General features: G+C 43.2%; 1 protein-coding gene across 1 annotated transcript; it reads left to right on the top strand.

The window, feature by feature from the left end:
- Positions 1–4,644: 4,644 nt before the first annotated feature.
- On the top strand, positions 4,645–16,907 carry LOC119646479 (importin-11). Its single transcript, XM_038046932.1, has 15 exons — positions 4,645–5,065; positions 5,117–5,230; positions 5,288–5,447; positions 5,503–6,237; positions 6,300–6,488; positions 14,678–14,777; positions 14,839–14,950; positions 15,017–15,137; positions 15,194–15,343; positions 15,410–15,617; positions 15,695–15,932; positions 15,990–16,189; positions 16,245–16,374; positions 16,433–16,574; positions 16,628–16,907. The coding sequence occupies exons 1-15, from the start codon at positions 4,830–4,832 to the stop codon at positions 16,760–16,762; spliced, it is 2,970 nt and encodes a 989-aa protein (XP_037902860.1). The 5' UTR covers positions 4,645–4,829; the 3' UTR covers positions 16,763–16,907.
- The last annotated feature ends 296 nt before the right edge of the window (positions 16,908–17,203 follow it).

Raw genomic sequence — 17,203 nt, 5'->3', positions numbered from 1 at the left:
TAACGGTCTGGGTTTCGAGAAGAAGTTAAGCGACATCGAACTGCAGATACGCAGCACAAATCGCGCTAAATTGGTTTTCGCTGTTTTGTCTGAAGTCTGAAAATGCAACTGCCTCAACGCCATCATCGACCAACTCGACGTATTTCCTGCAACTCAAAGTATTTCCTGCTTGTAGTAAGAGGCGACTAAAAGCGATAGGAATTTGTGGGCTAGCAGCCTGTAAATTTCGAAAAATTACTGCTAACAAAACCTCAATAACTGACTGACATCACGGCTAAGATCTTTGGCTATCAAATTGTTTTCTGAATGTGCATACAGTTCTTGACAACGGTATCAAGGGTTGACGAGAATGGTCGCTTTCATCAACTCGAGCGAGAATGAGCGAGCGGGGTGGTGAGACTCTAGAGACTACTTCTCTCTTTCTTGCGGCACTGAGATCTTGTACTCTGTAAAGCCTAGTGGCAGCAGACGCGGGCCGATTATTACTGACGCCTCCGTAAGGGGAGCTCTCCTGGCCTGCGAGCCGCTTTCTGATAGGATTGTTACTGCAAGATTTCAGTTGAGGTTGAGGAGCATTACAATTGGACAGTGCTATGCACCAATGGAGATTTCAGATATAATGGAGAAGGATGCTTTATAAAAGCGATTAAATGCAGTTTAGGAGAGGCTTCCTAAGAGTGATATTTTGATTGTGATGGTGACGATATGGGTGCTATTTTGCTGATCGGATGGTGGATACCTTGGATAACCCGCTTGAGAATATTGAGGGGCCGCCAGGAAGACCGTTGGCCACTCCCGAAGGGGGTGCAGAGGAAGCATACAACTGGTGCCTGCTCCCACCGTTTTAGCAAAAAAAATTAACTAGTCTATTTTTATTTTTAATTTTAGAGAAAGCGTAGGTAAAATCGACGAAATTAAAATTGATGAAAATCTGGAGATGAGTGCGGAATCATGGAAGCGAATCGATTAAAGGGAGGAATTGAAGCTTCTATTAATTGCTGCTCACAATGGCGGGCGTGATGCACTGGAGCTTCGATACCATGCGAAATCCCGGGAAGTCCAGTGTAGTGTGCGCCATGATGAAAGGAACATTTTACAACGATTCTTAACCATATGACATCTGATGAAGTTCTATAATACCTTTGACAATTCACCGTAAAATGTGTATGCAGACTGTTCCTTAAAATAGAAGAGAAATTATCTCGGCTACCAATGCACTCAAATGAAGTAGCGCGACTGCGCTTGACGGTCTCCTCGCAGAGTAATTTATCGCTGCAGTTTCCACAGATTTACTGCTTCCCAGACCTTTCCCAGAGAATGGAGGAAGGGGATGATCGTTAAGATTCCAAAGATGGGCACTTTTCACTGACGGATCAAAGATAATTTGTGGGGACCTTTTTTCTGGATACGCCCAGTGTGCCTAAGCCGTACGGTCTTCTAGAATACGCTAGTGTGTCCCAGGCGCCATTATTGTCAGTTCCTGGGAACGTCCTACCTCCGTCATCGAAAAGCTTGACACGAGTGCTGCCTAGCCATTTGGTTTGCTCTATGTATGTAGATGGGCAATCTTCGCATGACATCTTGTAGATGCCGCTTTTTTCCTCTTCCTTCTTCGATGCTGTCTTTGGCCAAAATTTATCGCAAGGCTAGGAACATTTTCGTTCAGTATGTTATGCTGGCTCGTTATGTGTCCAGCTTCATCCTTTCTTGTTCGAACAAAGTTGTTAGGTGATTTCGTTCCTTCGCATCTTGCATCTTCCTAATTAAGCTATGGGATTAGAGTTGGCCGAAATCCATTTTTAGTGGCTGTTTCTACAATGTATGACTTTTCTTTTACAAACCTTTCTTTTGTAAGAGGTATAGACAAAAGTCTGTGCACCATGGATCGGCAGGAAGCCCCTTTATGCTGGTGTGAATGGTTAGACGTCCTAACGATGGCTTCCTATATATGTCGAATTTAATATTTTGATGCCAAGAGAGGGAATTCCGCCGTTTGATTTCTCTTTTATCGTGAATTTTATATTAGGATGCCACTTGTTGATTTGGTCAAGTATATCTTGCTTATCCTCCTCATTTACAATGGCCAGAACGTCACAAACGTAGCGTAACTAAACTCTAGGTTTGGTCATCTGTCGTTCCATTTTCGTTCTAAAAGTAAAGTAATTTTCTGACATACATGTCGCCGCTAGTTTAGTATACAGTTTGGCCTTTCATAATATGTTTCATAACCATGCAACATGTTGTCGGTTTTCTACTCGACACTGGTTGGAACGTTCATAGTAAAAATTCTTCTTGTGGCCCAGCTTGGGTGGCGTTAATCTGTTGGGAATATCCAAAGTTCCTAAGGTACTTCATCTAGGTTTTAGGGCTTCGCTGTCCAACATCCGGACCCCGTCGGAATACCGAAGTATTTATTGTAAAGATGCGGGGGAAAATCTATAGGAGTACATTCAGGCCATCTGCCGGGCAGGACTGTAGAGCCCCGGCTGCACCTATACATGCCTTTTTTTAATCCTATTAAGCTTGTCCGGGGAGCTCAAGTGGTTAGAGCGATGGGCTTCATTGGGGCAGAGGGATTTGTTATCGTGATTGGATGTCGAATACCAGTCGACTCAGCTGTGAATGAGTACCAAATCAGGGTAATAAGGTCGAGCTAACGCAATGCTGACCATATTGCCTTCTACAGTGTACTGTGATGTACCGTTACGGTATTGAATGAAGTGCTGCCACACACTTCAAGGCCCTAATCCAATATGGATTGTTTCGCCAACGATTGTTATTATTAGGCTAACAGATTGGACATTTTTCTTTCCCTCACGTGCCCTTTTTGTCCTCTCCCCATAACACGCAAATACAACGCCATAACTTTTTAAGGGGACAGAGAGGACCTCACACTGTTCCCTTCATATCCTTCTTTCCTCTTCGGATAGGAGATATTGTTCAAAATTAAACCTTTCTGTTTTGGTATGGAAGTAGCCTCATTTGAAGCGGCCATGGCTTTTTACACGGGCGTTACTACCGCAGTTCTTTAATGGGATTAAAAAGGAGGTGACTTTGTCTTTCATTTGCATATACTCCTCCTACCTCTTGCCCTTATAGGCTAGGGTTGCAAATTTAAATTTTAGCATGATAATATAAAAAAAAACCAACTTTGAGGGGCCATAACTTTTTAAGAATTTTTATGGGATTTGAAGAAAGGGGACCTCATTCTCCTTGAAAATTCAACCTGTGCTTTTCACTGCCAGGAACCTCCTGACTTTCATAGAGTCGACTCCTATGTTACTTGGTCAGCTTACTGAGTCTCGAAAACTCGCTGAAGCTTGTGATAATAGTCCAACCACGACCGCTTCCTGGCAGTCTTGATGGTCAACTTGCACCTCTTCGGACAATTCTTGTATGGCTGTCAGTATTTGTGCCTGTAGCAAATATTGAAGGCTTCCCTGAACAGCTTTCTAAGGTTGGACAGATTTTTATTTCACGATGGCAATATCTTTTTGTTGTATTTTGCAGGATACGAGACTTTATAGGCAATTTCGAATGCCTTTTTCGGAGCCCCGATCTTGAACACTAGTCCGTCCGTCGTGGAATGTTACCATTTCAAGCACCGGAGAGAGACTTACCTCTTACCAAATCATATGTTTACCATGGGCATCGCAGCCTATCAACTGGTTGCTTTTCTTTACTGCGGTGTTATCATTCTTCTGGTGAAGCTAATCGGTCGTGGGCCATGTAACATAAACTGAGGAGATATACTGTTTTCTGTTTTCCCCTGCTCCAGTTTGACTGTTGCAAGTCAGGTTCGAGCATAGAAAGGTGTGTAGGCTCTCTTTAGTGAGGATACATGTCTAAGCAAACAAACAAACTGATTCTACCAGCCACTTGCTGTCTTCTTCAGCATTCAGTAAGTGGCTGCCGAAATATGTATTCGGGAAAATAAATCAAATTAAATTCATTGACTAAAATAAAAGTAGAATCAGTTTGTTTTTTCGAATGAATTCGGTCAATGCAAATACGCCGGGTGCAACACGCAATACCATAGGTTCAAGGTTTGTCCCGAACAGTGTCCTCTGTGCTGTGGAATAAATTGTAATATTTCCCTTGGAGCCCTTTGACGATTCCGCCTTCTCCAATCCCAGATTTCTGCATTAATGCAACGTCGATGTCTTTCTTTAGGAGGAAGACCAGCAGATAAGCTGAAGCTCACTTCGAGTACTGCAGATTTATTTGCGCTTCCATGAGCATGATCTACTTGTGTAGGGGGTCTGTCTCCGTCGGACAGGTTCTTCCTTCCTGATCACCACCCATTTGTCTGTGGGAATCCTGGCGTTTTAAAAACACCGGGTTCGGTGTTCGAAGTTCAGCATTGTTTACGATCAATATATAGATACGTTTTCTACTTTTGCATTTATAAGTATCTTCTATTAGTTTGTTTGGAAATATTCTAATTACTTAAATCCTAAATCCTTAGACGTATGACCGGGCCTACGTATAAATTAGCACCGGAAGTAAGCGCGCAATAAGAACCTTAAGAATAAAAACCTTTAACAACATCAGCGCCAACGTTTACATATCTCGGACAAAAACCGCAAATCCAATAGGACTCTATTTGTCAACTGTCAACATGAAAGTCCAATTGTCAGTTGATCAACTTTGCCGAATCAGTTCCATTTGAAGGGAGGCCGGGTGGCACCATTGAATCTGCGCCTTTTATTCAGTGCAAATTTCGGTAAAAAGGGGGTCGAGACGCTCTAGTGATACCCAGAGTTTGTGCTGCGGATAGGGCATCCATGTTATGGTGAAAGTGCCAAGAGAACGAGCTTCATTCGGCAATGGAGACCTCACCGGAGCACATGGTATTCCAGGCGCTTCAGGCCGCCTGCAGTCAAAACACTGACTTCATCAAGCAGGCGGAGGAGAAGCTGACACAGTGGGAAACTGAGCCAGGCTTTCATCGAACTCTCCTCAACATTTTCCTCAATATCTCGTTGGATGTTAACGTCAGATGGATGGCCGCAGTCTATTTCAAGAATGGAGTCAATAAATATTGGCGAGTCAATGCGAAAAAGTATGTTACTTTCGGCTCCTCGATCCTTAGAAATTAATATCAGCTTTTCAGTGAAATAGCGCGGGAGGAAAAGGTCCAAATCAGGTCGCAGTTGATGTCTAATTTCAACGAACCCGTTTCACAGGTGGCTGTCCAGATAGCCGTCTTGGTTGGGAAAATTGCCAGGTAAAATGAGGGCAAACATTGCTCATTGCTTTAGTGACAAGATTTCGTTTCAAAAAGGTTTGATTGTCCTCGAGAATGGCCTGAATTATTGCCAGCGTTGATGGAAGCTGTTCGAACAGGACCGGCATTGCAGCAACATCGATCCCTTCTGGTTTTGCAACAAGTGATCAAATCGCTTTCTTCCAAGAGGATGATGGCTGATAAAAAAGTCTTCGAAGTCAGTTAGTTGGTGGAGGCTTAAATTCATGATTATAATCTTTATATATTTGTAGGAGATCACAAAAAGTATCTACTTCCCTGTACTGAACTTCTGGGATGCATTCACAACCTCGTTCTTTCAAAGCCTGCAAGAACGTGCCCCACCAGAAGATACTCTGATGTTCTTGGAAAAAGCCACTTTGTCACTGAGAATTCTAAAGAAGTTAACGATCTATGGTTTTTACAAGCCCCACAACTCCGAGAATTGCATGATGTTTCTGGAGTCGATATTTCGCCGCGTGAAGGAGTGCCTGCAGTGTCGTTACGAACTACGAATGAGCAATCAGAGTGACAATTTGCTTTCGTTGCTGGAGAAGTTCATTCTGAAGCAAACAAAAATACTCAACGAATTTCTAGAGCATCATCCGCTATCATTTGTTTTGTTCGTCGCTTCAGCTCTAGAGTTCTCCTTTCACTACATATTTTACACGGGAACGAATATGATTTTCACGCAGAACAACAAAAATACTTTCCTAAACTTTTGCATACAATGCATAAATCTTATGAAGAACATCCTGTCGAGCACCGCATACAACGCAGACGCGCAAGACATGTACCTAAATGAGTCAGTTCCTATTGCGGTAAACGCGAAGAATGAATTTTTCACAAAGGAAAGATTGAATTTTATCTGCGAAAAGCTGATCACACAATATTTCGTTTTGACTGAGTCCGAACTGGATTTGTGGGCGGACGATCCAGAGGCGTACATTTCGGATGAAGGGGGAGAGAGCTGGAAGTATGCATTGAGAGTGAGTAAACCTTTGAACAGTTTTGGATCAATTCGGGACGAAAAATATAATTTCCCCTACAGCCATGTGCCGAGACGTTTTTCACAACTTTATTCACCAAATTTCGTTCGGACATGACTGCGGAGGTATCGAAATATATACGAAAAGTGCAGGAGATTACTTTGACGCCAGAGTCTGATCTTCGTGATATTTTACTGAAGGACGCGATTTATAATGCTGCGGGGATATCTGCGTTTAATTTATTTGATGAGGTGAGTGATAAAGGATATGTGCAAGATGTTAAAGGGCTCTACAAATTGAATGCTCAAGTGGCTTTTTGATGAAGCAGTGGTGCATGCAATTTGGGTCAGGAAACCATGGTAAACATTGAAGATATGTCATTTTCACTGTATGAGGTGATGCTTGGTGCGGGGGTTGAGTTTGGTCGGGTGTTTTGATTCTCTTGTTATTCTTGTCGGCAATCATCCCGGCTACTTGAGATTTTTATAAACAACGTTTATTTCTTTACTTGACTTTGGAAATGACCATCGCCGCCGTGAAATCTGGGGTATTCTTTCTTGCTATCAGGATTTTCTCAAGACATGTAAGAGTTTTTTCAAAACGAAGTTGCGAGGCTTATCTTAACACCAACACTCGTTGTTCTTGTGGTTGCTTCGGTTCCCCGCAGAGCGTTCGTCTGTTTTCCACTTAACAACTTCACTGGTTTGCGGTGTCCGGTTTGCATAGATTCAATCACCCGAACTGGCATCAATTCAGCCGTAGGCACTAAATGCAAGCTTGAGTCGGGAAGCATGTCTTCTACAGATTTCTCTGGATTCGAAGTCTGCAACTTCTTACCACTTGGAGAGTCTAAATTCCTAGTTTCCATATTCGTGTTTGGATATCTTTAATGTAGTAGTAAACTTCTGCTGGCTCCCCCACCACGTCAAGGTAGTGTCTGAGGGGAGACGACTTCAGTAGTTTGCTAGCAGTTTTGGATACCTGATTACCTTCAAAATTGCCGTTGCTTGCTAGATGGTAAGTCGTTATATGAAAACCTTTTGAACCTCTAAAGCGAATAAGCTTCTCAAAAAAGTGGCGACAATAGAACTTGGTGGTGCAAGCTCGTATGCATTAACGAAGATGACACATTTCAAGAAATGAATAAGCGTTCATGTCGTAGTACTCTGAGGTTAGTTGATGGGACTCTGAAAATCATTTCTCCCTATAGTGGCACCGTATTATTGCAGTCTAGAAAGCCTGACGCAAGTAAGCGTAATTCCCTATATCGGATTAAAGCTTACGGGATCCACAAAACGCGCCGTCATTACTTGGTATTCGGTTTCAGATAGAATACTGAATGCTAGATTTCCAGCCAGAATGGAAGCAGAGAAATGAACTGAAAGAGCAGGACGCTCTGTGTTTAGCTGCGAGCGGGCATAAGCGCATTCGGGTGGAGTTCTGTTACAGTGAAAAAATATGAGAAGTACAACTTAGGATGCGCCTTGACAAAAGAAACTCCACCAACGTTAACGGATGGTTTCTCTCTCATGATGGTAAGCAACTGAAGAGGCAGAAGGAGAACTTCGCCACGATTTTGAATCCTATAACATTCGGTGAAGGTCTAGTTCATGTATCCAATGCAGATGCTTCAATATCCAGTTGAAGTTTTTCCGTGCTAACGTTGTTTCTGTGTTGCTAGGAGTGGGACTTAAAAAATGTCCACCATTATTACTCGAAAGCTGCAAGCATTCATCAACACTTGTCTGCGTCGCGTCATCGAAATATGCTGGCCTAAAGCAATTCCGAACGAAGAACTTCGTTGGCACACAAGCCAACCGTAGACGTATCGATGAGAAAGGTGAAATGGTAGTGGATAGGTCTAGTTATGCCACATAATAGAACCCATTATCCCAAGACGATCGCCGAGTGAACCCCCACAGACTTCGAGACTGTGTAGAATCTTTAAAAGGGATGTGTCCCTTTTAAGGACTTCGAGCTCGAGAGCTTAGCTTGCGCAGACTATCTTGTAAATACACTATCTGGAAGAGTAAGCCACAGAAGTGCTAGGAAGAGAGTTGGCGGTTTCTTCAAACCTTTCAACACAAAAATTTGGTAAGGGGAATTGGAACACTGCAAGAGCAGTGGTTACAATTGGAAAAGAGAGAACTGCTATACTGTCCTTTGATCATTAAAAACACCTAGCATTGATGGCATCTATCTAGCGGTGCATGTGTGGGGCACTTTATTGACTTTAGTGACTGCCTACATAGAAGAAGGTTAAGGAACTCTTCATATTTAAGCCTGGGAAAGATGACTATGCAGATCCATAGAACTTGGAAAGTCCTATGACTCTGCTCTTCATTCTTTGTTTTCAAAGATAGGGAACATAACTCTGACAAGCAACAACGCGATGGGGGTATTCATGGACATTGAGGCCTTTAATTGTGTGCCTTTTCAAAAATTTTGTGATGCCAGCAGGCAGCATTGTGTCAATGATACTTCGATTAAGTGGGTCTATGCTATGCCAATGCAGAGTTTGCTGTAGCTGTACGCGTTGATCGATACCTGACAAGAGAAGCAATGAAAGGCTGCCGCCAAGGAAGTGTGCACTTGTCAATTCTGTTGAGTACGTTGATCGACTGTCTACTAAGCGAACTGGAAAATGTGCCAATACACGCCCAAGTTTATACGGACGAAATGACTGTGTTATCTGTTGGCCGAGGTTGGGAGCGGTGTGCATGGCGGTGCATAATTGGACAGTTGGTGCCTCAGGCATGGGCTCTCCGTAAATCAAAATCCCCGGAAGCTAGACTTTTATATAGAGATTTGGGTGGGCATTTGTCTCATTAGTACGTAACACGTAAAATACGCGTATATTATATGAAAATATGACTTTCAAAAACTTGAATTTCCAAAGAAGTGACAATTTTCTTAGTAATGGAGCGATTTCCACCAAACTTGGTAGGGTTTAACTCTATATTATAGCCTACATTACTGCAGAATTCCGTGGTGCTAGGATGAACTTAAGGGGGTTCTGCAGCCAATTATTGAAAATTATAGTAATATACTATTAACTTTATTTGAAGGGATATCGGTATGGAAGGTATTTCGGAGCCTAGCCACCATATAGTAGCAGCCTCTTGATTTTTAGGTTGTGCAGTTCTTGAGGAGGGCCCCGTGAGATAAATCACTATTTTCGCCTCCTCGAACTCTCCAACTTTCCAGCATGACTAAATTTGATGAAAAAAAATACACCCCCCTTAAATTCGATGTAAAAGAATGTAACTCACTGTATGCGTGAGTGTTCACAGTTCCCACCTTTCCACCAAATTTGGTGTCAATCAATGCTACAGTCTTCCGAGAAAAATGCGTATGAAGGACAGACAGACAGTAAACCGATCTTAATAAGGTTTTGTTTTACACGAAACCTTAAAAAGGAGGGAGCTGAATGGTCTTTGCCTCCCACAGAGACGGGAACATTCCTTTAATAATAATAATAATAATCGTTGGCGCAACAATCCATATGGGATCAGGGCCTTGAAGTGTGTTAGAGCACTTCATTCAAGACCGTAACGGTACACTAGGAGGCAATGTGGTCAGCACTGCGCTCGCCCGAGATTATTACCCTGATTTGATTCAGGTACTCATTCACAGCTGAGTCGACTGGTATCCGACGTCAAATCACGATACAAATTCCACTGCCTCCAGTGAGATTTGAACCGCGACCTTCCGTACGATAGCCTTGTGCTCTAACCACTCAGCTATCCGGACACAGGGTCACAAAACCTGCTCCTATATAAGGCGGAGAGGCAGAGTGAAAAATGTCAAGGCTGATAAAGAAAGACATTTTTTTTTTCATGTCCTTTTTTTCAATTTCATTTCTCAACGTAACCTCCACGAAGACTTTACATAACGGCGCAGTATTTTTATAGCGTGGATCATTAAGTTCCTCAACATATGCATTTACTGCGATGTTGATTTCCTCGTTCCCAACAATTTTACCTTCAAGCCATTTTTTGAGGTTAGGAAAGTTTATGGAAGGAAGAAAGGGGAGGTCGTCTTTTGTCAACCTTCTTGAAAACTCGTGGTGGCCATGACCGCCCTCCGCCTCCCCTCCTTTTACCCATATCCCATGAGGGGGAGAGGTTGAGAGAATATGTGGAAAAAAGAAAGAAAAGATATTTAAATCGCTCAGATCTGGTCAGGTCACTGATCGGTCGCCAAAATTTCGGTTTTATTCAGATTCAATCTAAAACGGTGTTGTATGAAGCGATCATTCCATTTTTGAACAAGTTGTTCGAGAACACCTTTGTTATAAGATGCTAGGAAAACATCATCTGCATAAAGCCGTATATAGGGCGCTGGACGTCTAACCCTATTCAAACAGGAGTGGTGAGAGGGCACTCTCTTGATGAACAGCGACAGTGTCATCAAGCGGTTTTAATGTGCCTGTCACACTTCGCATTTTACTTTTTGAATCGTGTTAGAACAATTTAACCCAGCGCACGCGTTTTCCGGTACTAGGTGCTGAAGACCATTTAGTTTAAATAGTAATTGTGAAATCTATCGCAGTTTACCCATTCCATTCTTCCTCATCATTTGCAAAGTAAACGTTATTTTCTCTAACTAAAATGAATTTTCACCTCGAGCAGGCGTTTTTTATTCGTGGATAATTTTTATAAACAATTATACATATTTTAAACAAAATCTAGTTATAGTTTTATGCACTTCAACAATGCACTAATTGTAGCGAATCGAGATAAAACAATTACACGAGTGTTTCCCGCCGTGGTTGGAGACAGAAGAGCGGCTTATTTCCATGCGGTCCTTTCCGTCCCAACCAACGGCACTTTCTCACCGCTAATTCTCCACTCCCGTGGCGAGTTCTAAAGTGAGTGGAGAGTTCCGCGCCATCTACCCGTCCGCATCCGCAACATTCGAAATAAATTTCGAATGCTGCGGATTCTGCCGCGCCACATCACTCCGCCCCCAGACGAAACCTAGGGGGTTTCGGCGACCGATCCCGGAACTCCGTTCCCCGTTAATCCACAAAGCGGACACGACGCTGCTTCGGGGCGCACACGGGTTTCAGTCTGGACAAAGAGACCGCCTTTTTGTGTCCACCGATCTCGAGCTGGAAGAAATGTTCTCCACGCTCGAGAACGCGGTACGGGCCCTCAAATGGAGGCTGCAGCGGCTTCCGGACGGCATCCGTCCTGACCAGAACGTGCGTGCATGTGTCCAGTTCCTTGGGCGAACAGGCAGGTGTGGGCGAGTGTCGAGTGGGTGGTGACGCTTTGATGCGTCGGAGATTGTCCCTCAGCAGACGCACCAACCCCGACTCCGTGAGACCCGATCTCTTGTCGAAAACCGGATCGCTTGGGAGTCTTGGGTTCTCCCCGTATACCAGCTCCGCGGGGCTGGCAGCAAATTCCTCTCGGCGAGTTGTACGTAGGCCGAGTAGGACGGCGGCGGCTTTCAGCGTCCGGTGCCAACGTTCTAGCATCCCATTGGATTGCGGGTGGTATGCAGTAGTCCGCTGGCGTTTAAAACCCAGGAGTTTGCCTAACTCCGAGAAAAGGGTGGATTCAAATTGCATTCCCTGGTCAGTGATGACCACTGCAGGGACGCCAAAGCGTGGTATCCACTCTCGGTAGAGGGCTTCGGCACAAGATTGCGCCGTAATGTCTTTCTGAGGTATTGCTTCAGGCCACCGCGTGAACCTGTCGATGATTGTGAGGCAATATTTGTAACCGTGCGAGTCTCGCAAAGGCCTTATTATGTCGAGGTGTATCGTGTGGAAACGTTTGGTAGTGCGGGGGAATGAGCCCAATTCTTTCCTTACATGCCTGGAGACTTTACACTTCTGGCATGCGATGCACTCTCTGGCCCAGGAATTGATATCCTTGTTCATGGAGGGCCAGGAGTATTTTCCGGTGACTAACCGATTTGTTGTCCTGATGCCGGGATGCGCCAAGTCGTGAACTGCGTGGAACACTTCCTTGCGAAATATGGGCGGAATGTATGGCCGAGGTCCCTTTTCCGAATCTTCGCAGCAGAGCAAGAGGCTTGAGCCGAAGATGGGCAACTCCCGAAATTTATATTTGGGGTTGGATTTGAGGCTCTGAAGTGCTGCGTCATCCTCCTGCGCCTTGGCAATAGCCGAGAAATCGAGTGAGGCGGGGATGTTAACCTCGGAGACACGAGACAAAGCGTCAGCAACTATGTTGTCCTTGCCGGACACGTGCTGGATGTCTGACGTAAACTGGCTTATGAAGCTCAGGTGTCGAAGCTGACGAGGGGACGCTTTGTCGGGTTTTTGTTTCAAAGCATACGTGAGAGGCTTATGGTCCGTGAACACTGTGAACGGCCTGCCTTCTAGGGAGAAACGGAAGTATTTGATGCTCAAGTACGTGGCGAGCAGTTCGCGATCGTAGGTACTGTAGTTCCGTTGAGCGGGATTCAACTGTTTCGAGAAGAAGCTCAACGGCTGCCAAACTTGATCCACCTTTTGGTGAAGGGCAGCACCTACTGCGATGTCAGAGGCATCAACAAAAACGGCTAGGGGTGCATCTTGCAGAGGAAATGCCAAAGGTGTAGCATCAGCCAGTTGCTGTCGGGATTTATCGAACGCGCAGACAGCCTCTTCAGACCACACAATCTCTCGTGTGTCTTTTGTTTTGGGGCCAGACAAGTACGCGTTCAAAACGGACTGGTGATGAGCGGCCTTGGGCAGGAAACGACGGTAGAAGTTTAGCATGCCCAAGAACCTCCTCAACTCCCACTGTCTTCGGACGCGGGAAGCTTGTAATTTCTTGCATCTTGTCTGGGTCGGGCTGTATTCCTTCAGGGGAAATGGAGTGGCCGAGGGATCTCACCTGTTTTTGAAGGAATTTGCATTTCTCAACGTTTAGGGCTAAACCGGCCTCAAGGAGACGTTGAAAAATGCACTCGAGATGGGCTAAGTGCTCAGACTCAGTGGAAGAAGCGACCAAAACATCATCCAAATAGACGAAACAGAAATCGAGGTTTCGCAGGACTGAGTGAATGAACCTTTGAAAGGTTTGCGCCGCATTGCACAATCCGAAAGTCATTCGGGTGAACTCGAAGAGTCCAAAGGGTGTGCATATTGCCGTCTTTGGAATGTCTTCAGGAGCTACTGGGATTTGCTGGTAAGCCTTGGCTAAGTCCAAGGTCGAAAAGATGCGGCAATTCGCGAGGTGATGCGCAAAGTCGTGGATGAGTGGAATTGGAATGTGCATTTAGCCTTCTGTAATCCCCACAGGGGCGCCATTCGCCATTAGGTTTAGGTACCATATGTAATGGGGAAGACATCTATCCGTCGCGGCTCGTCGGTCGGTAAACAAAATACTGGTCTTATCATTAACGCAACGGAATTGTTCGATGTCCTCTCTTTGTTGGTGTCGGCTTTTGACAAGTCGGTACAGATCTCTCTAACCATTCCGAGTGTCCAATTTATTTTTGTAATGGACCGCTCCGGTTGCTTATGGTAGAGACATTTCTATTCACGGATCTTCATTTAGACATCGTCATTCCAAAGTCAGGTATCTCGGTTGAGGAACCGCCTACCAGACTTGGTAACCACGACGATTGCGTCAGCTGCTTTGTGGATCGTGTCTTTAACTTGGTTCCACGATTCTTCGACGTTTCTTATTTTTTCTCAGTTGGCTCCGTAACTACTTTCTTTGGGGGATGAGTTGTTTACCCGAACCTTAACATAACAAGCAGCCTATCACCGTTCTTCGCTGCTGGCGCCGCGGAGTATTGTATGCGAATCTATCATTGTTATATTTGCATGTTTTTTTGGCTGGCCTTGAGCTGGCTTCGGACTGGCTTTGTGTTAAAAAATAATTTCGGGTGGTTGTGGATATGGGGATGCAGATTCTTGGCTTTAAGTAATTGATTCCTAATGTTGTCATTTGGTAATGAAGGTAGGCTGCTGATTGATAAATGTATGGCGTTGGTCTACGTAATATTTTCTAATACTAGTGTCCAAGACGACTGTCGAGTGCCGATGACGACTATCGGCTGTAAAAAAACGTGTGGTAGACAAACTTTTAATTATGCTCGTTCCTAAAAATCGTGATTGTCTGTACGTTACATGTGAGAATATTGGGTTAACATCTTATATGGGATCTTTTATTTATTTTCGTCCCTTGCATGGAAGGTTCATTATTTATTAAAATGATGTTTCGAGCATCCTAGTCAGCATGAAGTTAGTGGCACGATTTTTTTTAGAAGGGTGGAGGAGAGGGAACATCATATATACGAAATAGTAATGTGAAATACTTACCGGGAATATTATTGTGTAGGGTTATTAAACGAAACGCTTCACTTCTCAACATGTTTTACTCTACATTTTCGCTAGTTTATAGATTGAGGGTTCAAATGCTTCCATATGGTTTATATTTATCATATGAATTCGTATTTTTTGCAGGTTGATTTCGATGCTTGGTTTACGAATCAACTAATTCAAGAAGCTAGCATAAAAACGGATAACTTCCGGATCATTCGTAGGAGAGGAATATGGCTGATAGGTAACATTTTCTCATGTTGTTTCTTTAATTAAAATACTTATCCCTTCATTGTGCCTTGCAGGTAAGTGGTCAGGGGTAAAGCTGCTACGAGATTTACGCCCAAAAGTCTACGAACTGTGTTTGGATCTACTGCGCCAAAATGAAAATATGGCTGTACGCTTAGAAGCGTCCAAGTAAGTGATACTATAAAAATCAAATGAGCAGCTGTTGCATATTCAGTCCTTATAAAATTTAAACAGAACTCTTATGGCTACTTTGGACGACTTCGAATTTGAACCTCAATCTTTCCTACCGTATCTCGAACCATCTTTTTCGGCCCTTTTCATTTTATTGAAGGAAGCGAAGGAATGCGAAACAAAGGTAATAACAGGTCCTTTGTAATCTCATTCACTGAAAATTGTCTCTGTTAATCCTAGATGAATATTTTAAATACAATGTCTTTTGTGATCGACAAAATGAGTGATAACATCTCGTCTCAAGCAGACAACTTGATCGTATATCTGCCTTTGCTATGGAAAGAGAGCACGGATCATAATATGCTGCGATGCGCTATAATATCAACATTGGTGGGTTGTATTCTTCCACGAAATCTGTCGAAAACGTCATATTTTTACTTTTTCCCTCAAAATTAGCATCAAATAGTTAAAGCGTTGTGTGAAATTCCTTCAAACTTAGCGCCGTTCCTATACCCCGTGATTGCGATCAGTACAAATGTGAAAGAGAGCTGTCATATATACCTGATTGAGGAAGGCCTGGAATTGTGGCTTGCTGTTTTGGAAAACAGCACCGTACTTTGCCCAGAACTATTTAATTTAAGTGAAAATTTACTTCCAATAATAGGTAAGTAATTGCGGATGCGTTGTGAGATTCTTTTGTCCTTCTCCTTTTGCACCCTTTCATTCATGTTTTATTTGAAGAAATTTCATCTGAAAACCTCCGAATTGTACTCAACATTATGGAAGCTTATGTAGTTTTAAGTCCAGATGTGTATTTACGCCGCTATGGAAGAAATATTGTTTCGACTTGTGCATACCTACTGAGCGATTTAAGGCCCGAAGGGATCGTAATGATTTTGAAATTGTTCGAAACCTGCCTAAGAGCAGATGTTGCAATTTCATTAGAATTGCTCAGACCGGTTTTACCCCGCATTTTCAAGTTCGTATAGCAGAGACAATTCTTTTATCCGTAGCAAGTGATAATTTTATATTTCAGAGAAATTTGCGATGATAAACATTATCCAATGGTCATGACAATGTATTTGGCGGTAATTGCGCGAGTTTTAATTTCGAGTCAAGCCGTTTTTGTCGAAGCTTTGCAAGATGTTGACGTGCCTAATGCTTTGGAAAGGATCTTAGATATTTGGCTGCTGAAAATGCCTTTGGTATCGCAAACCGAGAAACGGAAACTTTTAAGTATGCCATCTCATCCATTTATTTGTCTCTTAGTGTAACTTTTTTAAATTTATAGGCTTAGCGTTAGCATCAATTATTACCGTGGACAGCCCTATTGTGCAAATGAGGTTCGCAAGCATTCTCCAAGATATTGCCGAATGCCTCAAAGATATAATGCGGGAAGATTTAGATGGAGTTTTAACCGAGTACGATGCTATTTCCACCATATTTAACCCAGTCTTTTGATGCTTTCTTATGTTGCAGCGCGTTGCTTTATGATGAAGATACGCACACGGCACTGATTGATGACATTGACTATAAAACGCATCATAGCAAGCGATGCAGGCAACTATGCATGAACGACCCGGTGCATCGAATTGTTCTTGTGGAGTATTTGCAGTCTCAGGTAATAGTTATATTTGCGAGGGTGGTTTCAGCAGTTAATCTTTTCCGTTGCAGTTGAGACACATTCGTACCAATGTTGGAGAAGAGAAATTCAAGTCGCTGATGTTAACGATAGATACCGCCATATTGAGAAATTTGAGTGAGTTTATAGATTTATACATAGAAATCCCTCAAACAGAGTATATATAATATAAAGACTTTTTAAAATATTGTTTTGAGATGTTTTTTTCTATCCTGTTATTAAATGGATAAGAATATTAATTTATTATAACTTTTCTTACGTTGAACAACAGCAATGTAAATATGCTCTAATAAACGTGAATTTCCTAACTACAGACGTTCTTTTATTATTGTAACTGGTCCACCAGCGTAAATTTCGCAGAACATGATTCCGCTAGACATTTTTGATAGGATTTGGGAAATCTGGTGAACAAACCAGCCAGCCCAGATTCTAAATGACAAAATTGAAATTGTTGAGACTTCTCAGTACCAGATCGTCATCGAGGGAGCACGATGTTGGATGTCTGCTGTTTAGAAGAGGCAAAGGTATTGCATCAGGATCAGATTTTTTCTCTGCGACAGTCGCTGGGAAAATTGTTGTGTCGTCGATAGGATCATTTACCATCAACA

The sequence above is a fragment of the Hermetia illucens genome, chromosome 1, assembly GCF_905115235.1.
Source record: "Hermetia illucens chromosome 1, iHerIll2.2.curated.20191125, whole genome shotgun sequence".
NCBI lineage: Eukaryota > Metazoa > Arthropoda > Insecta > Diptera > Stratiomyidae > Hermetia > Hermetia illucens.
The sequence above is the reverse complement of the archived record's forward strand: the minus strand, read 5'-3'. Positions and strand labels throughout refer to the sequence as shown.

Excerpts from the sequence above, each read along its gene's own strand:
- LOC119646479 (XM_038046932.1), top strand. The coding sequence starts at position 4,830 with ATGGAGACCTCACCGGAGCACATGGTATTCCAGGCGCTTCAGGCCGCC. Across the intron at positions 5,231-5,287 it reads TTGGTTGGGAAAATTGCCAG|GTTTGATTGTCCTCGAGAAT; the intron begins GTAAAATGAGGG and ends CGTTTCAAAAAG. Across the intron at positions 16,190-16,244 it reads CGAGAAACGGAAACTTTTAA|GCTTAGCGTTAGCATCAATT; the intron begins GTATGCCATCTC and ends TTAAATTTATAG.